This window comes from Homarus americanus, unplaced genomic scaffold (assembly GCF_018991925.1).
Source record: "Homarus americanus isolate GMGI-L3 unplaced genomic scaffold, GMGI_Hamer_2.0 scaffold54443, whole genome shotgun sequence".
Lineage (NCBI taxonomy): Eukaryota > Metazoa > Arthropoda > Malacostraca > Decapoda > Nephropidae > Homarus > Homarus americanus.
In genome coordinates, this window is record NW_024750852.1 from 6,103,842 (window position 1) to 6,129,271 (window position 25,430).

The window sequence follows — 25,430 nt, forward strand, 5'->3', positions numbered from 1 at the left end:
CTCACACGCAGTAAGGTCCATTCAAAATGAGCGTCAGTTTTGGATCTTTACAGTTTTTGGATTTTCAGATAAAGGATCCCTGACTTGTGCTTGAAACACTTCACTTTGTCCATTCAAGATGACATTAAATTCTCCCAGCACAGTCTCCCTTCTCTCATAATTTTCATCACTGTTGATCTCATGCGCTATGTATACAGGGGGTCCCCGGCTAACGAACGGGTTCCGTTCCTGATGACGTTCTAAAGTCGGATTTGTAAGTAAGTTGGGACACGTGCAATGTGCATACTCTATTAACAGAACAATATTTAAAATCCCACTATATCATAGCCTAAGTCTTTATATTATACTGTACTTCTTTGGCACTTCATTTGAGACAAAAGAAGAAATAGAATGACAAAATACAGTAACTGAAAGTAAGAAAAAAATGTCATCGGGTAAATAAAATACAGTACAGTACTGTAAATTTTAAGTTTAACTCCGTTCGTATTGGCGGGCGTTAGTGAGTCGGGGACCCCCTACTGGTACATTAATTTGTTAATTATACAGCCAGAAATCTTTGTTCATGAGATATGATTGTTTCGTGGGTTAACAGGTCAAAGATGGAGTTGACCAATGTTTTCAATATAATACATTCATATAATTCATCATAAAAAAAATTGCATTGAAGCTAAGGAGAGACCATTAGGCTTAATGACTTGATGGCCACACAGTAAATATATTGCAACAAATGATTCTTGCAGTCTTGTTGTATTGGGTTCCAAATACCCATTGTTTTTTCTTGACGAGGTACAGTACAGTACTGTAAAAAAATTTTGTTGTAAGTTCTTTCCTTTTATGATTGTGGGGAGATAAATACGGTTGTCTATTAAGCTAAGTTTGACAAAAGTGTCTTTCGGATATAATACTGTGGACTTGATTTTTCAGATTTACATTTTCACATATTTATGGACCCTCTACAACCCAAAAAGAAATATTTGATAATTCTACTCTGGGTCTGGTTAAGGACTTCATTAATGGACAGAACTGCCTACTTTTCACATATGGAGCTACTAACTCTGGGAAGACATATACTGTACAAGGTAAGATGCAGAAATAATTAAAAGAAGATGGTTACAGGTTCAGTACAGTTTTCATTCCATATAGCGGAATAAAGAGTGCAGGCCGATTCCGCAAAAGGGAGGTTTCTGCTAAATTGAATAGAGTTATAACTTTGGCCATAAAGTGGATACATTCATGAAATCCACTTTGTTAGAAATATTTTTGTCTGTTATATTTAAATGGTAATAGTCTCCACTCCTTTAGTTAGCCCTCCTTCAATATGTTGGAGGAATTTATGTTATGAGAGTAATAAGATTTGGGAAATGTGGCTGTGTAAACTCTCCAGTTATTAACTAGATGCATAGATCTTTTTATGTACTGTTACCAGAAATGAAAAGCCCTACTTATATACTGTATTGTATATGAACTTAAAATATACTAAAATCAAACATAAAGATGTTCCCATAAGATAAAATATACTGTACAGTATGCAAAAAATTTACTTAGTTTTTGGAAATTTAGTTATTAGAGGTAGATTATTTAATATGAAGTAAATGGGAATGGGTTCAGACCTTCATTTTTTTTATTCTGCATATGCCCAAACTGAACTACAGAACTATAATAAACCATAAAAATTAAACAAGGTGCATCATAGAATATATTAGCAGATATTTTATGTACAAAAAATATCTCCTTCCACTCTAAAACCAACCTTTGGGTGTTACCGAGAGTGGGCGACAGTTTAGCCAGTCAGCCAGAGACGTGTGTATGCCGTGATTTCACATTGAGGGGAGGTTGGCGGCTGAGCTAGCGACACAAGCAGCAAACCGTATAGGGTTTATAATAGAAAGTAATCATTTTGAGCTAAGCTTAAATTTAACTAAATTTAACTTGACAATCAGTGGTGAAGAGGGTAAAGTAAACTTATATCTGAATGTGTTTGTGTAAGAAGCACATTTTTAAACTGAAATAGGCCTAATTAACCAAGTCGCTACATATGCTAATTACAAATGTCTCACTGCCTCCACACATATGTTTACTTCCCACAGATATACACTCACGCTTTTCATTTTTCTGATTTTATAATTTTATATTATATTTTCTTTATTTTTAAGTCACATTAGAGTACAGTATTGAAATGATTTATACACAAGTTTTACAGTTTCATTACATGTAACAGTGGCAACATGTGTAGCCATTTCACACGTTGCCACTGTTACATGTAAAAATACTTGTACAAATATTGAGAGGGTGAGAACAGGTTGTCAGCCACCTGACAACCATTGTAACTGGCATAAATGCCTGATGAGGCCACAAACTCAACGTGAATATTTGCAGCCATCCAAATGGATGCAATTTAATTTATTTTGCAGATATATACAGTACGTACATACAGGATATTTAACAAAATAACCAATAGAAATTTCTAGTTTCTTTAAAATTGAGAGATGTACAGTACTCTTTTCACCGGATTTAGCTTTGACAGGCATGGTGACAATGATATATGTGCACTCATGCTAGGAGAATATGAAAACACCTGGGAGACCTCAACACTTGTGTGGTAAGGTGCATTGGTAATCTGATTGTCACAAAACAATAATGCGATCCCACAAGGGCATTACTGGAAACTCCCTTCATCTAGCTGAAAGCTCCGATAGATGGATAAGCAAATACAGTACCGGCACAAATTCATTTTGGGAAAAGGAATTTTGTTATAAGGAATGAATTCTGTACTTGTAAATGAGGTGAACTGGATGGAGGTCTTTCATTGTTCAACAAGGTTATAGCATAAGATATTATTATTTTTTTTTTTAATGCCCACCACTTTGTCCATTTGTCTGTCCATTCTGCATTTCATGTCTTTTTTTAAGTTTTGAACCAGAGAAAGAATATCTATTAAGAAATTACATAAAGTTAATGTCAATTTCATGATTTGTAGCAAACCATTTCCAGGTCTTTCTCTGGGGCTTAGAGGTCAAAAGTTAGTACCTGTACAGTGGTCCCTCGGTTAACGAAATTTCGGTTAACAAATTACCTCCCATAAGGATCTTCAATTCGGCCAATGAACAAAACTGCAATTAATGAAATCCTTACGAACATCACGTTTTGTTGTGAGCATCAGCTGATCAGCTGATGGGCTAGTCTGCCAATTCAGTAATCTGTTCTATGTTTACATTCTTTTCCAGTGGAGTAAATATCAAGAAAGTTGTGCTCTTCAATATTTTTGCATTTTTTTTATTAAAATTATTAGCCATTTTAAAATTTTGTTAACATATTGATAATATATGCAGTACAGGGAACTAGTTTTTTATGCGCCCATCAGCCGCTTGACTCAGCCACCAGGCGTCAGTTTGGCTTTGTTGACAGTGGAGTGAACATCTATTTTGTTGGTTTCTTGAATATTTTTGTATTTTTACATTGAAATTATTGGTCATTCTGAAATTTAGTTAACATATTGATAATATATAGTGCAGTGCAGTGTTGATTTAAATAAAATAATCTTGAATTACACCTAGTGAACTTAAAATTTTATTGGTGAAATGACGGCATCAAGCATGGGTCCATCCCCACTTCCTTCTCTTCTCCCTTCTCCTCCACCCCACTTCTAATTCCCATCATCATCATCAACCAGGAACCTTCTACATACACACCTCAAAGTAAGTGTACTTTACTGCATTTTTTTTTTTACTTTGTATGTACTTTTCTGTGAGCTGGAACCAATTACCCAATATCCCATTGAAACAATGGATTCGTTTAAAAAAATTTCGGTTTACGAACGACTCTGTGAAACGAATTGTGTTCGTTAACCGAGGGACCACTCTGTACTTTCTTGCATTTAAGGGAACATTATTTATTTACTTTATTTATTTATTTATTTATTTATTTATTTTTTTATTATATTATAAATATTTTTTTCTTGCAGGAACTCCTACAGATGCAGGTATTCTTCCTCGGACACTGGATGTGCTCTTCAATACAGTTGGACAACATCAGTATCTGAAAAATGACTTGAAGCCAAAACACTTCTGTGGTGTGATGCGTCTAGAAGACAAAGATATGCAGATAGAAGAAGAGAGGAAAGAGAATATATTTAAAATTGGAACTGAGCTTAACTCTACCTTTTCTCAGTCAATAATGGTAATTATATTTATTTGTGGACTTGAAGATAACTGTTTTTCATTAAGTGCAAGTTATGGCCCAAATTGGTCCATTCAGTTAAATGGCAGAATTTTTTTTAGATTTTCTTCAGGTTGGGAATGTACAAGATCAGGACAGTCAGATCCCATAACAAATTAGTGATGAATTAGTTAAAATTTTGTATGTTTAACAATTTTAAGTGAATTTAATACTTTCAGAGCCTGTCAAAACTGTCTACAAGTGATGACAGCCTCAACACTTCACATCATGTGTCTGAAGCTAGCAGAGCTTCTCACCACTGGAATGAAGTTAGCAGAGGTAGATATATGTAAACAGTAAAGACCCCGAGTACTGACTAATTAAGGGGTTAAACTATATACTGTACACATAATATTTTTGAAGGGTTAAAATTCATTCACTACCATGGGTAACTTAAGGTGAACAATAACTACCCTGAACACGCCTGCGGTAGGCTAACCTTACCGAGCTGTGAATTGTTATTGTTATTTTTCAACTTGTAATTTTGGGTAGATATTTGTAACTTTATTTTCTTTCTTTTTTCTCGGTTACATGCACACACAAACCTACATACACATTGTGAGAAAAAAAGTAAAAGAAATAATTAACATAGGGCAAACACAAAAGGAATAAACATTTCTTTGCATGTGGGTTAGGAGGCTGAAGTGGAGTGTGGGGAGGGGTGTTGTAAGGGAGTTGGCAGAAGTGGCGTCTCAGGTAGGGTCTGATTTGATATGGCGACTGGTAAAGTTGAGGGGGCCAAGTAGCCGTCATCTATGCAAATGGCAGTTGTATTAAATTTTCATATAGCTTTTCCTGAATGATTTTATCTGCAATTTTTTTTTCATCTAGATTGTATACAAATGTTGTTTGAAGCAGCACACATGTTATTAACATAAGAAAAGTAGGTGGTATGGGTTATGAATGCTGGGAAAGGAGATACAGGGAGTTGTGAGTTTGCTGCAACCTTAATTTTACTTAAAGTGTATGCTGTTACTTTACATTAGTGATAATGTTCTGTGCTTTTGTTTTCAGTACTTTATATTAGTTTTGTATTTGTAATAATAATACCAGACTCATCACTGTAGCCACATCCACCTAGCCCTCTCCCTGCCACCCACAATATTACATACAGACTATGCAAAAAAAAAAAAATTATCGTAAAGTAAAAAACTTGAAGGGGAATAAACTTACTACAATGTTTCAGGAGTTCATGCTAAGTGAGGATTGGGGGGTGAAGGATATTAGCCGTTTTGAGCTGGTCCTGTGTGTGTAGTGAAGAGATTGCACACAGTAAAAATATCAGATGTTTATGTAGTTTTAAAATTTTGATATGTATTTTTTTGCAGCTGTAGCTCCTTCATAATTTATTACTAAATACCTGTACAGACTTCAATCTACATTTAATGTTCAGAATAAGGTGAACACATTTTGAGTGTGTTTAGTCTGGTACATGACCAGTATTTTTACATTTAAAGATATAATTCATTCTGAGTAGCTCTGCAGTCACATTCATTGAAGAGACAAATGGGTAGAACAGTTGGTGTATTCTGTAATGTGTAACATGCAGGTAATTAAGCTACTAGATCTCTTAAGTTGAGGTATCTTATGATTATTCTTGTGCTGTGTTAACAATATCTATAATATTCATCTCCATATAACATTTTTGTCAGAGACAATTATTTTAAACCAAAGAAAGTGTTTGGTAAATATTGATGCTGTATAATAATGTAGATAGCATTACTTTTTAATTGTGCTACTTCCTGTCCTAGTATATTGAGAGGAAAGTATCTCTGATACATACAATATTACTGTACTTTCTTATAGTTTGTATTTCATTCATAATGAGTTTCTTTGATTTACTTCATATGCCAAGTTTATGATTATCATTTTTACAGTGTCCTCTGTAATGGATGGTCATTATCATGATGAAACAAGTTTGGATATAGCTGACACCGAAAATACTACATATGCTATTTTCGTGTCATTTGCTGAGATCTACAATGAATATATCTATGACCTACTTGAGAAGATGCCAACCTCCAAAAAAAACAAGCGTAACCCCCTTATGTTGGGGGAGGATCGAAATGGTTCTATTTATATTAAGGGTGAGTTAGTGTGCATGTTTGTTATTCACTGAAATGCTTTCTTGGTTTGATGCAGGATGGCAAGATCCAAGAGTGGATATAGACTTTTTTTTTTGTTATGTTGCTAATTCACTTTTGCTGTTAACACTGATGTGCACTGCTGTGATACCTCCCCCTACAGCAAGGCCACAAATGTGTACTGTAATTGATATACCCCTGTCGCTTCACACAGCCTAGTGTTACCCCTCAGCAGCTCATCCTTGAAAATTCACACTATCATTCTCTGATCATTCAAATAATGCTTGATGGATGTTCACCCCTCTCACTTTTAGTACAACTTTCCATCTCCTCTGTTTATCCCTCTCTCCTCTCATCTGTAGTATACATTTACCTGAAACTTATAATAATGGAAAAATTAATGCCATATATATAATCTTATAATGTACATAAAAGAATATTGCATAAATTATATTAGAACTTGGAGATACTGTAAAGTTTTATCATATAAGAAACTAGTTTTTCAAACTATTGCTTTAAAAAAAAACAGCCAAGAAGCAGATTTCTGTACAGTACCAGTTTTCATATGATGTTATTACTCCTTCATGACAGGGTTACAGGAAGTACGTATTCGAAGTGCTGAGGAGGCTTGGAAACTTTTAGAGATTGGACGCCAGAACCTTCATTTTGCTACCACTCGCCTCAATCACAACTCCTCACGGTCACACTGCATCTTTACCATTAAGAGCATCAAGTTAGCCAGTGAAAAAAGTCCACATGTTGCAAGAGTTTCAATGTAGGTATTCATATGCCATAGTAATTTGAGACAAGTCTTATAAGTTTTTTGTATCTGTGTACAATTAAATTTGAATACTGTATGTGATAGAGTTTTAAATATTGATTATACAGGTTTTGGCCTGATAAGTTAAATTTTTTATTTGAATTTTTTAGTAAAGCAAATTTGCTTTCAAGCTAGACCTAGTATGTAGAGTGATATGAATTACTATTGTTCAATTCCTGGAAAAACCTTTGGGGGTTGGCCAAAATTAAAGGATGGGGTTTACAATTATTATGCACCACTTTATTAAAAACAAGACTGTTAATTGAAAATTTATATGTAATACAATACTTTTTATACATGAAAAAAATATATTGTTTTCAGGCTGTCTGTGTGTGACCTTGCGGGTGCAGAAAGGGCGGCGAAAACTCAGAGTAACCATGACCGCCTTAAGGAGGCTGGGAACATAAATACCTCCCTTTTAGTGCTCAGTCGGTGTATTGATGCTTTAAGGTAACCACTTCCTTTGTACCATTTGTAGTCTGAAAAAAAAAGATAGGAAGTTTTCAGAGGTAAAGGTTAATGTTACCCAAATTATACATGTGCCAAGATTATTAGTCTGATCTTTATCTTTCTTACTGGGTAGCTATAAGAACTAGAGAGTCATTGGCTTATTGGATTATGCTTTTCTTCATCTTCCTTTATATGTTATCATTTCCACTGATATTATTACTGGCAACTGACACATTTTCTGTACCTTATTAAACCTACAATATTATAGTTACATTAGTTTTTCTTATTTTTGGACTTTTGTATACACATTTCCACAAGTGATGTAGTTATGTCTGTAAGAACAAGTTCAGACATGGTTAGAAAAGGGGGTAGAAATTAGTCATACTGGAAATAAAATTTGTTATATAAGGGACAAAAATATTTCTTACTTTTTATAAACAGTTGATTGTCTGTTTTTCTAAATAGACGAAATCAAATGCAGAAGGGCAGCAAGAAACGTGACATTCCTGTACCGTATCGTGACAGCAAGCTTACTCGGCTGTTCCAAACCTTCTTCCTGGGTCGTGGTAAAGCTGCTATGATTGTCAATATCTCAAAGACACCACTTCTCTTCGATGAAACTCTTCAGGTTTTAAAATTCTCAGCTATTGCAAAGCAGGTATGTCTGTATCTCACTTTCTTATTTTATACTTTAGAGAATAATTTCAGTCCTACTCTTTCCATTTACAGAGTACTGTACAAGCCCATAATAATGGCTCCTAAAGTAGATAAACTTCATTGTGTGAAGAGAAAGAAGAACACGTTGAAATTGAGTGACAAACTTGAAATAATTAAGAAACTAGAACGTGGTGTGAGCAATACTGTTCTAATGGAAACATACGACATTGGAAAGTCTACAATTTATGATATTTAAAAGGCAAAGAATAAAATTCTAGAATTCACAGCTTTTTCATTAAAACTGCTCGTTTTGATAAATGAAGCATGCTATATTTGCTAATGAATAAACTATCAAAATGTACCTGTTCATCTCTTCTTTATTCTTCCTTAAATTTGAATTTTAAAAGTACTGCCTGAGAATCCGGAAAATCCGAAAATCCGGACCGACCCAATCCCCAAGCAGTTCGGATTTTTGGACTTCTACTGTACTTACTTTTCATGCTGTCTAGTCTTCAAAATATTAAAAACTAAAGTTTCCAGTGCTTGAAAACTGTTCATGTTGTTAATACCCATCTGTTAACCCCTTGTGTATGGGGTCCCCTTTGATATGAATAAAATTGCCTGGCATTAGCCAAATATAATATTAAAAGTGACATCCCCGTAGTGCAGGGACTAAAAGAAGAGCATTTTGACAATCATGAAACCTAAAGTTAAAGGTGTATGTTTGTTTCTACTGCAACCTTGCTAGGAAGAGGAAACCAAGAACTCAATGTTTCCTGTATTAAGACTGAATGAGAAGGTTGGTTTATACATAGACAAAACTTCAAAAAGCTGTGTTTAATATGCACTTTACTGTATTAACAAGGATTTTGTGACTACAGGTGGCTATAAGCCAGACAAAGGAGAGACGGTGCCATATTCAAGCTCCCAAGCGAATAAGTCAGTTCTCCAAATTTGTTCGCCAGTCCCTTAATTCTTCGGGTCGCCTCACTGTTCCTTGGATGAAAGGAGTTGGTGATTTAACATTTGGAGCAAGGTAAGATTTTGTTTTTCCCTTTTTCCGTCACTCAATACAGGGTGATGAGAAGCAAGCAAATATACTGTACACTCATACACACAGACATTCATTCATTATCATGCAATCATTCTTACCACATCAAAAGATGATTTCTGTCATGGTATAGGGTCTACTCATAATCTGCAGCTATTAGAAACCATAAAATTGTCACTTAAAATGGGAATTTCTGGCCATAAAAAATATTTGAAATAGGGCTTGAATGGGATCATAAGATACTAAATGTCACTCAAAAGGATTATTTTTATACATTTTATCATTTATACTCGGGAATCTGAAGAGCACTTGAGGTGTCTATCATGTTCACCACTTTTCTTCGGACAAATGATGTCTAATCCACATCCAGTCCATAGCTCCTACTTTTCCTTTTAGGGATGGCACTTAGTTTAGAACTACAGTATCACTACACTTTGAACTCATGACTAAACCGGTGTCAATGATATTTCAAGAATGCACATGAAAAATAGAAAACTGCGGGATATTAGACACTTTGCAGTTGGCGGTCACCCTAAGGAAATTTCATAATTACATAAAAGGTTGCAAAAATGGCAATTTCACACTTGTTTATAGAGTATCTTGTTGTACAGGTGAGCAAGATTGCACATAATCAATAAAACATGGAACATTATAGTGATTCTCAAGTTATATTACAATTTAGACCAAAGTGGTAAATGGTAAATGTTATCGTGTTAAAAATAAAGTGGTGTTCACAGATAAGTCATAACTTATAAATTGTGACTAATTTTTTACCATTAAATAAGCTCCTTCTTGACAGATAAACAAGTAAAATCTTAGAGTATAAGGTTCGTTGTATGGTAACAGATTTGGTTATTAAGGGATAAAGCATATACTGTACAGTATTTCATAAATATATGGTCAAAATCCCAATATTTACACTGTATCTTGATCATTATTCAGCTGAGGAATGTTGTTTCAGTGATGATATCCCAGAAGAACCAGATAACATTGCTGAGGAACAGGATGACCAAGATGATAGATATGAGGTCAGTATTATTTTCATGTTTACATCATATTGAATGATTTAAAGATAATTTTTAAATGAGATTATTGTTGAAAGCGGCTATCTGCAAATTATATCCAATTACCCTTAAGCTCTTTAAGGAAATTGAAGACTGAAGTAGACGTGTCATATTATCCTCCCTCTGTTACTTGGGTAAAATTTTGGTTAGATATTATATGTCTTAATCTATCTCCTGAATGTGACTACTGTATGAGGAAAGTAATTACACAATTTTTTAACCTAACCTTGTTTTGTATTTGTTCATTTAATCACTGTCAGTACAGTTTTCTTGTACCTTGTCACATTTAATACACATATTTTTGTTATTGAAATTGAAACTGTAATATTGTATTTTGCTAAATTAATTGAAAATCCCTTATCCAGGAATTTGTTCAGCTCATCTCCAGCCTGAAGGATGAATTAATCAAGGAACATAAAGAGAAGGTCGAATTAGAAGGACGTTTAAGGGAAGAATTATGTACAGAATTCTCTCAGCAAATTGTTGAAATTGAAAATTCCTGGAGGTTTGATATAAACTTTGTATTATGTAAGCAGTTTATTTTGTGAAGTAACTAAGTGTAAGCGAAGCTTATTGACAAATCCATGGTATAGTAGTAGATGGTGTAACTAATATATGATATATTGAGATGGACTTTCCAGTGAACTTCTTTGTTGTCTGACAAAATTAATGGTCCTGAAGAAATGTTAATCATCTTTCACAAGTACTGTGCTCCTTAAAACATGATAAAGTGTGTTTTTATTGTATTTCCATGGAGTAATAAGCCATTTATTAGTAGTTATAAACTGATTTAAAAGGATACTTTATTGGTATTATTAACAAGATGTACTTTCTTCAGCCAACGTTTAAGGGAGCAACAGGCAAGATCTGAAGAGTTAACAGAATGGAAGCTAAGTGCACTTATGAAGTCTGCCAAAAAGATTGACAACCGAAAACGCTTCAAACCTGATTATGATCCTGATGAAGAGTATGTCTCTTCACTTCTTTATTTCCAGGAGCAACATAAGGTTCAGGTTAGTAAAACAAAAGCTGCCTTGTCACAAGGAACAAAAATAATATAAAAGGGGTTGTTGAGGCAAAGATTCGACACCTTTATAATTTGGAATAATAGGGGTTCTACCCTTGCCGGAATAAAGCAATTTTTGATTTCTGATTAAATGTATATGCTGTGTATACCATTATATAGTGTTTAACAACAATTATATAGTTCAGCCATTAAGATATGTTAGATGAGGTTTTAAGTTTTGCATTTTATCAATTTTTTTGTGCTGCACAGTACATTAGTGTTTAACAACAAAGATGTAGTTCTGCCAATTGTTTACCTTCCTTGCATTCCTTAATTATGGCATTTAGCTCTTTATGTAATAGAATAAAACTTATTTCTTACTTAATGGGTTACAAGCTCAGCATATGTATATTCCAGTCGAAATGCAATATTTGGTAAACTAACTTTTAATCAAAAAATTATATCATATGTTTTAGTGTCACTAATATACTGTATCCCTTAGTGGTTAACTTGGTGAATATTGTAAGTTTCAGTTACTTGTACCCTGTATATGAAAATGTGATGATGGATCTGTTTTCTTGATGCAAAACAAGTACAGTTTGGGTGAATACTATAGTGAAGAAATACATTGTAGTTGCGACTATTCTCGGGTTGGGCACAAGAATACGTCGCCAATTATAGTTTGATTGATTTAAATGGAAATAAATACCTGCAGTTAGGATTTGGAGACCAAATAATTTGCATAAACTGTTCCAAAACCGGTTTAATAAACACTAAATATCATACATAATACATGACAAAAATGCAGTTACATGGAGATATTGTACAAAAGTAGTTCTATATTACATAAACCACTCCTTCCCTTCTCAAAATCTTCCCTTTGGGTGATGCCAATATGTCAACATCAAGACAGGCTTGGGTGTGGTCTGGCTGGCTGGTCAGCTGTTCATGCTATGGGGTTGCAAATACACGTAGTGAGGAATTCCTGTATTCTGAATATTTTAGTTCTGGTACATAATGTACTTGTATGCATATATTTGTTGTGAATAAATAAAATTTTACTGTCTCTTGCAACATAGGAACAGGAAAAACACATTGAAGAACTGGAAACAGAGGTGAAGCATTTGAAGGATGAAGTTGAAGCTTTGAGGAATTTTCAGAAAAAAAATTGTGAGTTGTCTTCCAAAATTCAGGAGGAGAACTCGAAGCTCACATTCCAACTTGCACAGCTGACCAAAAATTTTGATAAAGTCACCAAGGAACTGGTGAGTGTTTTTAGTTATATTGTATTTATATGTGGAATAAAAGGATAACAGGACAGTGTGATAGAGATTGAACAGCCTTTGATTAATACTGTATATTGTTATAATTTTTTTTAGACTCCTTAGTAATTTTTTCAGATTAATAGGATGTGTGAATGTTTAGCCTGTGGGACCAAGTGTTGATATTATTCAAGATAGAATTAGGCATCAAATTATTTGGAAAAAAAAAGTTTAGATATAAAGCCATAGTTGGGTAGAAGTTGATAACTTGGAAAATGAAAGTAAAATTTGAGTTTCAAAAGAAATTCACAAGACAAATATAACAGGCTGTGTACAAAGTGAGATAGAGGCTTTGTGGGGTCAAATAAAGAATGGCATTCTTGAGGCCTGGCCAAAGAGGTGTGAAAAGAGAGGAACATTATTGTTGATGGAAGACATAAATATAACTGGGGAGCAAAAGGAGAGTTTACAGAGAAATGTTAGTTATGTTTTTATACAGTCGAAAGAGGAGGGTAAAAAATGTAAATGTAAAAGGTGTTGAATAACAAAGTTGATAAAATGGTCTTGCCAGGGAACATATCCCCTGGGTTTTGAGAGAGCAGGGCAATCTGTGCTGTTTTTGGTATGAAATAGGATAGTGCTATATTTTATAACATTATATTAAGTGTAGGTCTTACTGTATGACATAAGATTGTGTGTGGTTAACTTTAGCCCTAGTGTGTGGTGGCTGGTTAAAGATCAGCTTTTGAGGAGCACTTGGCAACACAACCAAACTGGGTGTTGGAGGCGCAGTGTTACCAAAGAAATTGAGAGATGCATCACCTCCTCACCACTTACCTCATCTCCCATCATCACCACTACCTCTATTATCACCACCTAAATCATAATTTCAGTGATGTAGAGATGGACTAGCTTCAGCCAGAGCAGAGACATATGATATCCACTTCCTCCCACGCACTACTACAATTGTCAATACTATACATCAAACAACTATCATAAATGATACAATATTGTTTATTTGTTATTCATTAATTAATAAAGATACATATTGTAATAATCTGTCCTGTGTCCTTCACATATAATACTGTATATATCTCATAGGTATAAAATATTATCATCAGGAATGCATATCCATATATGCAATGGTATAATGATCCCTTAGAGCAGTGGCGGTACCATAGGATGGCTTGAGGGGGCTTCAACCCCCCCATAATTTATCTCTCTCTGCCCTCCCCCCCTTCCCCCTCCCCATTTTATTTATTTTAATTTTTTTCCCCAAAGCAGCTGTGTGAAATCCCCAGTCTGATGGTGTCATAACTTAATTTGTAGAAGAAATTAAGTAAGTAAGTAATTTAATGCAAGAGTAATCTGCCGTTGGAATAACTGGTCATTTTTTAAAAAATGCTACTATGCTCAAGCCATACTGTGAGTCTTTCATAGACCTGCATAAGCTGGTGTGCATCAGTGTGACTTTGCCAGTTAATTCTGCAGCATGTGAATGCAGTTTTCCTGCCTGCGACAGACAAAAACTTACTTGAAGAACAGCAGTAGTGACGGCAGAGCAAGTGATATTGCCAATACTATATCTATAAATTCGAAAAAAGCCAAGAGTCTGAATGTTAAAGATATTATTGATGCTTTTGCTCCCAACCACGACAGAAGAATCACACTGCTATGACCTTTCAGTAACCCTGAGCCTTTCCTTTAACAACATTGCTCTTTAATGTCCTATTTGCAGATGTAATTTGATATAATTATTATTCTTATTCTTTGTTATGGACAATTATTTTCTCATTTTGTTTAGTGTAAATAAAAGATCTTTAGAAAGCATTGCCATGAGGGTCCATTATAAATGGTGGTCAGTTATATCAAGGTTTATTGTATATCACTTTAACATAGTTAAATACATATCCATCTATTCAACCCTTCTATTTTATCTCTAATTTTGAGTGATGCTTATTTTCATTTATAAGTATTTCTCCAATAATCGTTTTTATTAGTTCTTTTTCCTTCAGGAAGTGGTGTACAGTATGTACTTGTTAATTTCAAAATGTTTTAAGACAAAAAAAAATTACCTGCAGGAAGAGGCACGGCGTATGAGCAAGTCAACAAGTGGCACAGAGAATTTTGTGTTACAGGAGCTGAAGCACCGATTGGATGATAAAGTGTCATTACTGGATGCTAGAGATAATGAACTAAAGGTTAGTACTTTTTCTTAGTAATAAAATAAATTGCCATATTTTTGTGAAAAAATAGTGATGGGGATTTAACGTGTAGAGACCTGTATTCCCCTATATATTATATATATATATATATATATATATATATATATATATATATATATATATATATATATATATATATATATATATATATATATATATATATATATATATATATATATATATATATATATATATATATATATATATATATATATATATATATATATACCGTATATACTCGTCTATAACCCCCCTTCGTATATAGGTCGACCCCGATTTTATGACCAAGAAATCGTTAATTTATGATATTCCTCGTTTATAGGTCGACCCAAGTTTTTGAGGGTAAAGGAACAACAAAACCTTCAGAAAAACTCTACGTCCTATAAACTTGTTTACCATTTATTATTACGACACTTTACACTGAAACGCAGGTAGTTTCAACAAAAATATTGTATATTTCCATTCAAGTATTTATTCAAGTCAATTAGGAGGGAATATTATTGTAATACAACAGTTTTTTAACTAAACCATTCGAAAAGCGATTACGGTAACATCTTTTGAACGAAAGAAAGCGAGTCATTGTTTTCGTCACGATTTTATCCCACTTTCCACTGTAATACGTACGTAATTTCAGGAAAAAATATTACATTTCCGTGAATGTAGTATATCAAGCACAGTATGAATAGAATATCATTGTAATATAACAGAATTTTAACCGAAAACTATTAAAAAAACGAATAACATCTCAAGAACATCGGAAGCTTAGGTGAAGTCTTTTGTTTTCGTCATGTATTTTATCCTATTTTACATTGAAATACATCACGTTTCAGCAAAACTACTATTTATTTCCGAGAATATATTCATTCAGGCACAGTTTAGGTAAAATATACGTGTGATGTAATAGTTTTTTAACTGAAAACGATTCGAAAAACACGTTCCCTCTAGCCCTGTTCAAGGAGAGGACTGGGAGAAGCTGTTTGGTGCTGCAGACGATGACAAGGAAAATGATTTTGATGGATTTTAATGAAAATATTCAGAAATATGGTATCGTAATATTTATTCAAGTCAATTAGGATATTATTGTAATACAATACAACAGTTTTTTAACTAAACCATTCGAAAAGTGATTACGGTAACATCTTTTGAACGAAACAAAGCGAAAGTCATTGTTTTCATCACAATTTTATCCCACTTTCCACTGTAATACGTATGTCATTTCAGCAAAAAATATTACATTTCCGTGAAGGTATTATATCAACCACAGTATGAATAGAATATCACTAATATAACAGTATTTTAACCGAAAACTATTAAAAATACGAGTAACATATCTTGAACATCGGAAGGTTAGGTAAAGTCTTTTGTTTTCATGTAGTTTATCCTAATTTACATTGAAATACATCACGTTTCAGCAAAACTACTATTTATTTCTGAGAATATGGAAATGTAATATTTTTGCTGAAATGACGTACGTATTATAGTGGAAAGTGGGATAAAATCGTGACAAAAACAATGACTCGCTTTCTTTCGTTCACAAGATGTTACCGTAATCGCCTTTTGAATGGTTTTCAGTTAAAAACTGTTATATTACAATAATATTCTATCCTAATTCACTTGTGATGTAAAAGTTTTTTAACTGAAAACGATTCGAAAAACACGTGTACCGTCTAGCTGATACGGCAGAGCCCTGGTCGTGGAGGCTTTGTGTTTGCATCGGCCCTTCTTAAGCAGCTTTTAATTTTAGCGTACGTTGAAATTGTGTTTACCGGTGTATTCTTATTTTCCAGAAATATGACAAGTTTTTATATAATACAATGTTACGGTACTTTTAATTTACAAGTATTCATTTTTAAAAATACAGAAGACACCAAACAAATACTAGTACGGATATTTGCGTGACTCTCCCGCCAAAAAAGACCAAACAGCTGGTACTCTCTCCCTCAGCCCTACCAAAAATAGCCCAACATCTTTCTTGTTTATTCTCTTCCAATTTCTCACTTTAACTGGTATTTTTTACTTCATATTGCCTACATCAGATAAACTACAGTAATTGAGGTTAGATATTGTTATAAATTTGATTACCGGGTCCTGGCAGGTACCGTTAGAACCACCTGACCCTACCAACAGTGTTGCAAGTCAGACAGCATTTTTTTTTTTTACATTTTTGGTGTCTCCATTTGTTAATTTTTTTTCTGTGGGGTTTGCACAATAGTATACTGTTTTACCTACAGTATTGTAAAACGATTTGGGAAAAGAAATACTCGGTAACTTAAAATTTTAAAAGGAAAATTTTGAAACTGGCAACTGTGTGCAGATGACCTGACTCACATCATATTGATGTTTCAAATTTAATTAACAAAAATTTATGTATCTATAAATAAACTTTTAAAAATGAATACTTTATGTTTTACATACTCCTGTGCATACCATACCATGCATTTGGCTACTTTGGGCTTGCTATGATGACGCAAGAGATCTGCCCTGGCAACTGTACCGACACTCACAGCGGGTGGTGCGTTGGTGCATCGTTTCCATTGTTTACTGGTAGTTACTGGTAAATTTTTTTCAACCTAACGAAACTATTACCCGTATAGAGGTCGACCCCCAACTTTTTGCCCAAAAATTTGGTCTTAAGAACTCGTGCTATACACGGGTATATACGGTATATATATATATACACAGTGGGGTATGCTATAACGAACGTAATTGGTTCCAGAACCTCGTTCGTTATAGCATTTGTTCGTTATAGGATTAATCCGTTCCGGACCCCCAAATACAACCACTTAACACTGAAAAAATTATGTGGAAAATGTAAAAAATACGGTACTTTATCTTACCTTAGTGTTATTCAGCATGCAGGTACCCCTAAACACTGGCACATCACTATCATTTCCACTGGGAGTCTTGGCTTTAAGGTCCTCAAACAATTGTTTAGCCTTCTCACAAATTATAGCTTCACTAATGTTACCACCTGCCATTTCTTTCTCCTTTATCCACACTAAGAGTAAATTTTCCATCTCTTCAATCACATTACACCTTGCTTTGCTAAGTCTAAAGATTCCCTTAGCCACTTGCACAGTTTTTAACTCCTCTTTATTCTTCAAAATCGTACATATAGTCGATTTAGCCATCCCATGTTCATCACTAAGTTTCGCAATGCTTCTTCCATTCTCACGTTTCTTTATAATTTCTTTCTTAGTTTCAAGGGTTATTAGCTTTCTCACTCGCTTTGGACAACTTATTGTTACAATTGTATACTTGTATAACAAAATAGTTATACAAATAATGCGAATTTCCACATCAAAAGACGAAATTTCAACAATAACAGTGGTGCACTGGCTACACAATGAGACAAAGATGGCGCCTGACGCTCTTGTTGTGGGTCGCGGTACAACAATATTCATGCGCCAGGCGAAATAGTCCCGTATTCATCGTTCGTTGTAGGAGTTGCGTTCGTTATAGCATTCTCAATTTTATAGGTAAAACCGTTCGTTATAGGAATATTCGTAGTAGGATCCGTTCGTTATAGCATACCCCACTGTATATATATGTGTATATATATATATATATATATATATATATATATATATATATATATATATATATATATATATATATATATATATATATATATATATATATATATATATATATATATATATATATATATATATTCTCAAGATCAACGAGTGTACATGTACCCCTTGTGGGGCAACTACCTGCACTACACATAGATGTGTAAAAGTGAGTGGAGTACTAAGTCAGAAACCCCCATAAGTTGGAGAAGCTCTGACATGGGGGGGGGGGTCTGTGGAGTGGCAGTTGAGAGAGGAGTCAGTTCCCAAATGTTTGTTGTTGTGTTCACTGCTCCACTGCACACACTATTTTATTTTATTTTTTATTGTATGTAGTCCTTATCTGGTGTATATGGCCTCTAAAGCAAGCTAAGGCAAAACAATGCCAATTAATGATTTGTTCTCTAATGAGAAATTATCATAGTCTGTGGGAGAAAGTTGGTGCAGTATAGTACTGTACCCTGTATATGTATTCCTTACATTTTGAAAAGTTGTTGGTTGTATGTTGAAGGAAAGATGTTCTTAAGAAGGGAGCAGATTTTTTACCATTTATGTTATAACAGAATTCTGACTGTTTAATGCCAGTTGTGCACATTGGACATATAACACCACATCATTGCAAATTGATGTTCCTAAGAGTTTGGAATGTGTGAGTACAAATTTCATTGAAATATTGCAGTCTAAAACTACCTCAAGTATGTCCTACATACCTTGTAACCCCCTGCTATGAAGAATTAGATAGAGTAACTATAGATTTAATCTCACTAATGTGGGACACTTGGGCATGGCCTCTACCTTTTTTCTAAATTTGCCGCATTATCTGCTTGGGTACCCTCTTGATAACAGTAAAAGCAAATTTCATTTTGATATGATTACTGGAATTTTTAATATATGTTTCAAGAGAGCATAGAGAATAATACTGCCGTATACAGTACTTATGTAATGATGAATAAATTAATTTTGAATTTTTTTTCCTACTCATTGATCTTCCTCGCTTCTTACAAATTGTGATGTGTAGGTTAACTGAAGGCAGGTTTTGCATAAGTGAAGGTTGGGAAGAGATATCAGGTCAGGTAATGTTAAGAAATACAAGTCAACAGTTAAGGCATACACAACCGAAAGATGGTTGTTACTTTGGTAAACAGAGATTGTGGCATCATCTGACTGGTTCACCATAACACGTGAAGTGGCAAGATGGTAAATTATTCCTGGATTCTTCTTGGGTTTCTTGTAGATTTCTGTATCTATAAGAGAGTTGCAAATGCAAAAATGGCCAATTTTCAAGGCCAGCTGATTTTTTGGAATGTCATGTTTTTGAGGTTACACCTATACTTAATTACAATACGTTGCACTCAACATACCCCTCAGTGGTGCTTCGCCATTATTTAGGAAACTATTAAATTCCACTTCAGTTTAGTATGTAGTGCTGAGTTAACATTCATTGTTAATTAACCAAAATGGGATGACTATTTTAGACATTTCTCTTATCTGTACTCTGGACACATACAAGGATACACCAGTTTTGTCACCAGATGGAGTGTATCATTACCTACTTCATGTACAGTTGCAGAAATGTGTTCCTACACCCCCTATGGTAACCTGTGTCTCACAATGGCAATGTTGCAGTAGTAGTATCACTATTTATGAATGAATGGGTGTTGGTCGTGTAACGACGAACGTGATTGGTGGATAGAGATGGGTCACCACAGGGGTGTAGGAACACAGTTCTGCAATTCATAGCTGTACCTGGATATTTCGCAACCATGACACTACAATCTCCAAGTTTGACCATACCTGGATTCATCATCTTGACACCAGTCAATAGAGAGTAGACAAACAGTGAGATGAAATTCATTCAGTATTAGATACCAGTATGGCTTTTTTAAAGCTAGAAGCCTTCTTGATGGGTTATTATTATGACATTATCCCATCAAAAAGCACCAGGGTAAGATTTAGTTTATTAATTGTGGGTTACACTTGTAGCAAGATGCTAATGAACTAAAACAGAGAACCTAAAGAAGAGACATTATGAATATGTAACTGGACCCATACACAACAGTGAGAAGACAAGTGTGTTGGTGTTGTAATTAGAACTTGTAATAAGTCACAAGTCTGGTTGAAAGGTAATAACTTCTTGGAAAAGAGTGTCCAGGAGGTATGCTGCCACTAGGCATTCACTGTATATGCCAAACTGGTAATAATTTTAATAAATAATCATTATATGTGTAAAAGAGGGGTGAGTAATATTTCTCTATGGTGTATTAATTATATGTTCACATAAACACTTACCATAAGTCATTAATAAGTTACAAGTGGGTTGGAAGTAAGAAGTTAGAACTGTATTATTTATAAGATATGAATATGAAGTCATTTCTGTGCAACCACTGTAGATATGTGTTGGTGTAAAATGTTTGTTTCAAAGCAGCAGCTCTCGTATAGAAAATGTTGATATAAATTATTTTTATATTTCAGGAATTACAGCAATTGCTGTTAGATGCCGCTGAAGCTTACCTTTATAAGGATCAGGAACGTGCAAATTTTGAGGAGAAATTGGAGACAAGTGAAAAAACTGTTACCAAGCAGGTAAGTTTAGCAGTTGTCTTATAAAGATGGGGATCTGTTGTTTATTACTGTATATACAGTACAGTACTCAATTTTTTTTGTGTAGGTTAATGAATTCTTAAAAGTTTCTTCCCAAATTTCATTGTTTTCCTGAAATAGCTAATCTTATGAGGTTTTTATTTTGAACCTACTGTAATGGGTTTGGGAATCTAAAATGAAAAGTTAATCAAATTTGTAATAAAAAGAAAAATAATTGATGTGGTGCTGATGTGAAGTTGTGGGTAATCCACATTTATGGCCTTGTAGTACAATAGCAGAACACACTTTATAACAATAATAATAAGTGAATCACAATAATTGTAGGGAATATGTGTATGTTGTGTTATTTCCAGCCACTACAATAATATGGGAAAAGGTTGAAAGACTAAAAAAAAAAAATTAAGACAATATGAAAATAAGATGGTAAAATAAACAATAATATCACGGACGCAAACTTGGTTTTAAAAATATCAAACTGAGTTCTAGCATAATTTCATCCTGGCTTTAAAGACTTGTAAGAAAGGCTAAGTATTTGTGAGTACAATACAGTGCAGTCTGATTACACTACAACAGTACAGTACAGTGATCCCTCGGTTAACGAGCGCCTCAGTTAACGAGATTTTGGTTAACGATTTACCTTCCATAAGATTCTTAACTTTGGTTAACGAGCAATCCCTCGATTAACGAGGTTTTACGAGCCGACTTCAACATATTTTCGCTTGCATTTGGCGGTCCACCAGCTGTAGTATTAGTCCGCCAATACAGTAATCGGTTTTAGGGCTTAAATTCCTTACTATTTTAGTAAATATCAAGAAGTTTATACTATTCAATAATTTTAAAAGTTTAATATTAACTTTTTTAGTCATTTTAACAATTATTGAACATAATTGAAGGTAAAGAAACTAGTTTCTGGTGTGCCATCCAGCCTGTTAACACACCATACAGGCGTCAGTCTTTCTGTTTTCAGTGGAGGTAACATCTTGCTTGAGAGACTCTTCAACTGAACGCTTTTTTTCTGTGTTTCCAAGCAAATTATTGGTCATTTTGAAATTTATTTTACATATTGACAATATATAATGCAGTGCAGTGTTGATTTAAAGAAAATAATCTTGAATTACACCAAGAGAACTAAAATTTTATGGGTGAAATGGTGCCATGGGGTGACTTCTCTTCCACCCCAATGCCTTCTCTTTTCCCTTCTCCTCCACCCCCATTCTAATTCCCATCATCATCATCCAGGAGCCTTCTACATACACACCTCAAAGTAAGTGTACTTTTCTACCTTTTTTGTTGAATTTAGGCAATTTTCGGTGAGCTGGAACCAATTACCCAAAAACCCATTGAAACAATGGTTTCGGTTAACGAGCAACCTGCTGGAACTTATTGTGCTCGTTAACTGAGGGACCACTGTACTCCATAGTGTCACCAATGCATGATAAATGTGTAAGAAATATAATTCATATTAATAGGTTTATATTTTGTTTACAGTTTTGTGCTTCTTGTTAATATTTTAGAGTGCTATTAAAGTGGTTTCTTTATTCTTCAGATTATGAACTTGAATGAAATTGAGAATCGGCTAGAGGAGGCCCGGGCAACACTGAGCCAATATGCAGGACAAGTAGAGGAGAGGGACCAGTATATTGATGAGTTACGGCAACAATTGTCAACACAGGTAAGTACTCATGATAAATCCTGCCAGTGGAAGACCTAAGTTTGTTAAAATACCAGATAGCAGCAACTTTTTATCCCTGTGACTGAATATATTTTTGGATTTACTCGAGAGATATATCTGTGGCTAATAAAATGAATGGAATGAAGTAAAGTGTATAGGTATTTGGAATGACTGAATGGGCAGATACTTTAATATGAATTGTGGAGTACTGTTGTGTAATGGGTGAAGAAAAATCTCCAAATTGGTGTGAATATGTGAGAAGTATGCAAGAGGATATGCTTGTAAATAGGGTGTATGAAGGTCAAGTTTCAGGTGCATTGATTAGGAGATAAATTACAGTATTGAAGAGAAAGTTGCAGCATTGCATCAAGGAGATATCGGGGATGGGTAGAAGAAATGGGTAAGATGGCAAAAGGAATATGTTGTGGCCACCTCTCAGACAGAAATTTCCAAGCAGGGTGAGGCTTTCGTAACCGCTAATTTAATATATTGAACAGCAGAACAATAGAAATAATGTAAGAAATTTTGTTTTATATATGTTGTATTTAATTTAGGTCATATTTAGTTTAAGTAATATTTAATAGTTACCTGAATTGAATATAATTACTACTGATTTAAATAATACAGTAGTCTTGTTCGAGTCTACATTCCTTTGTCTGTGAGCGCATCCTACCTGCTCCTATTGAATGTCATATTACCTGCCATCGTCATTTCCTTAACGATCCTGACCAGAGAAACACAGCACTCATCACCTTCAGTAAAAGCCAGTGATCATGGAGGGGCTCACCAACTAAACTCAACCATTAATTCCTGACCTCCATCCACATCAGCAAACCTTGAGTATCAATTTATATTGTAGGATATCCTAACTTTATACTTTGTATCTAGTTTGATATAATATAAACTGCAACATTACTGCTTAAGGTAATCACCCATTTCAAGTGTTTATGTAATGCGTATAACGTAAAGTAAATATGTCTTGTCCTGGTCTCAACCAATTCGGGACAGTGGCATCAAAAGAAGTTACTGTTATAAAATATAGTGGGGATAGATTTTCTCAAGTTTCTGGTGACTATAAAGTTGGATGAAATAAGGTGAATGAAAATGTGAAGGAAATACAGTAGTGTTGGGATATATCTCGAGATAGGGTCCAACGATATTCGCTATAAACTAAATCGCGATATATAATTACATGTAATCAATGGGGAAAATAGGGTTAGGTTCTGGAGTGACTAAACTTGACTTAACGAGTTTATTTTCCTACTAACTAAAGCACCAATGAACACTAGACTGGGGAACAACAGGTTGTTTCGATATCAATATCAAGGAACACCAGACTCGGCAGCTGACGCACCATCCCGGGAACACCAGATTCGGCGGCACACGCCACACTGCCACCCTCACTTGACAACCCCACTCCTACATAACGAACAAACCAAAAATATTAGATACAGTATTAAATCTTTTCCATTAAGCTTTCCATTCTCTTCACTTCACTTTTCACGTCAATAGCAACCCATTTACACTCACCTTAGAAGTCGTAATCTACTCACTCAGAAAGACTGAGCGGGTGAGCGTGAATGCGTGGGTGAGCAACCATGGTGGCGCCTCTGGTGAGCAAATAATGCATTTGTTTGCCATGGCGGTACATTTGAAATATTTTTTGCCTGATTTCCATCGCGAAATAAATAAATTTATCTCTATACAGTAGAACAATGATTTAAAGCGATTCAGTTTAAGATTATTGATTTAAAGCGACACCCACAATTAAGGACAATGTTTTAATTTAAAGTGAATCTTTCCTATTTTGCGCGAGTCAATCTGGCGCATCATATTTAAAATTTTGCGCCTAATGTTTCTCTGGGCACGCCACACTGTCCTAAGGTCAAGGCTGTACTGTACATGTACTAAATAATTACTAAAATTTTTGTTTAGTGCAAACTATAGCATGTTTATACAGTATTCAAATTAATCACTATCTTATAAGAATTCCAGCAATGTAAATTATATTCTCCCTGGTCACTTCTGTGACATTTTATAAGCAAAAAAAAAAAAAAACTCAAGCTAAAGGACATAAATAAACAAATACTTCACTATACCCTGACACCAACTGTCAAACATGTCACTGTCACTTCCCCCCATCTTCCCAGCCAGGGTTTGGTGTTTTAAGCTTAAAATTTTTATCTTATATAATGTCACAGACTAAAGTTAGGAGAATATTATTTGTATTGCTGGAATCCTTGCAAGACAGCGAATAATTTGAGTATAAACGTCATATATTTTGCACAAGAGAAAAATTTTGTTCTTTGTACTAAAATTCTTAAATTAGAACTAAAATTCGTATGTCTAATGCAAGCTATAGGATGTTTATATTACAATTAATCACTATCTTGTAAGAATTCCAGCAATGTTAATTATATTCTTCCATGTCAATTCAGTGACATTTTATAAGAGAAAAACTTAGTCACTCTTAAGGACAGATAAATAAATAAGCACTAGACCTTGGCATCAACTGTCAAACATATCACCTCACCCCCCCCATCTTCCCAGCCAGTAAACAGACCATTTTGCATCCCTTAATTTTAGCTGTGTTGATTTATGAGTGTTTGTTTTAACATAATACTGTACTACAAAAAACAATGTTTTGTTTATTCTAACAGATGGGCTGAGGTGCATCTGGGTAGACTAAGTCTTTTTAGTATTTTGTGTTTCTCTCAAGTGTCAAACTAAATTATTCCATTGAAACAA

General features: G+C 34.3%; 1 protein-coding gene across 1 annotated transcript in view; it reads left to right on the plus strand.

Moving 5' to 3' along the window:
* LOC121854308 (kinesin-like protein KIF20B) overlaps positions 1–25,430 on the plus strand; it is a 61,359-nt gene that overhangs the window by 5,343 nt on the left and 30,586 nt on the right. Inside the window, exons 5-19 of the mRNA XM_042348895.1 lie at positions 925–1,079; positions 3,962–4,176; positions 4,395–4,494; positions 6,093–6,302; positions 6,891–7,074; positions 7,441–7,569; positions 8,035–8,227; positions 9,108–9,262; positions 10,239–10,305; positions 10,707–10,846; positions 11,180–11,354; positions 12,427–12,612; positions 14,691–14,810; positions 20,882–20,992; positions 22,557–22,682. Coding sequence (XP_042204829.1) covers positions 925–1,079; positions 3,962–4,176; positions 4,395–4,494; positions 6,093–6,302; positions 6,891–7,074; positions 7,441–7,569; positions 8,035–8,227; positions 9,108–9,262; positions 10,239–10,305; positions 10,707–10,846; positions 11,180–11,354; positions 12,427–12,612; positions 14,691–14,810; positions 20,882–20,992; positions 22,557–22,682 — 2,266 coding nt within the window. The remainder of the gene's footprint in view (positions 1–924; positions 1,080–3,961; positions 4,177–4,394; positions 4,495–6,092; positions 6,303–6,890; positions 7,075–7,440; positions 7,570–8,034; positions 8,228–9,107; positions 9,263–10,238; positions 10,306–10,706; positions 10,847–11,179; positions 11,355–12,426; positions 12,613–14,690; positions 14,811–20,881; positions 20,993–22,556; positions 22,683–25,430) is intronic.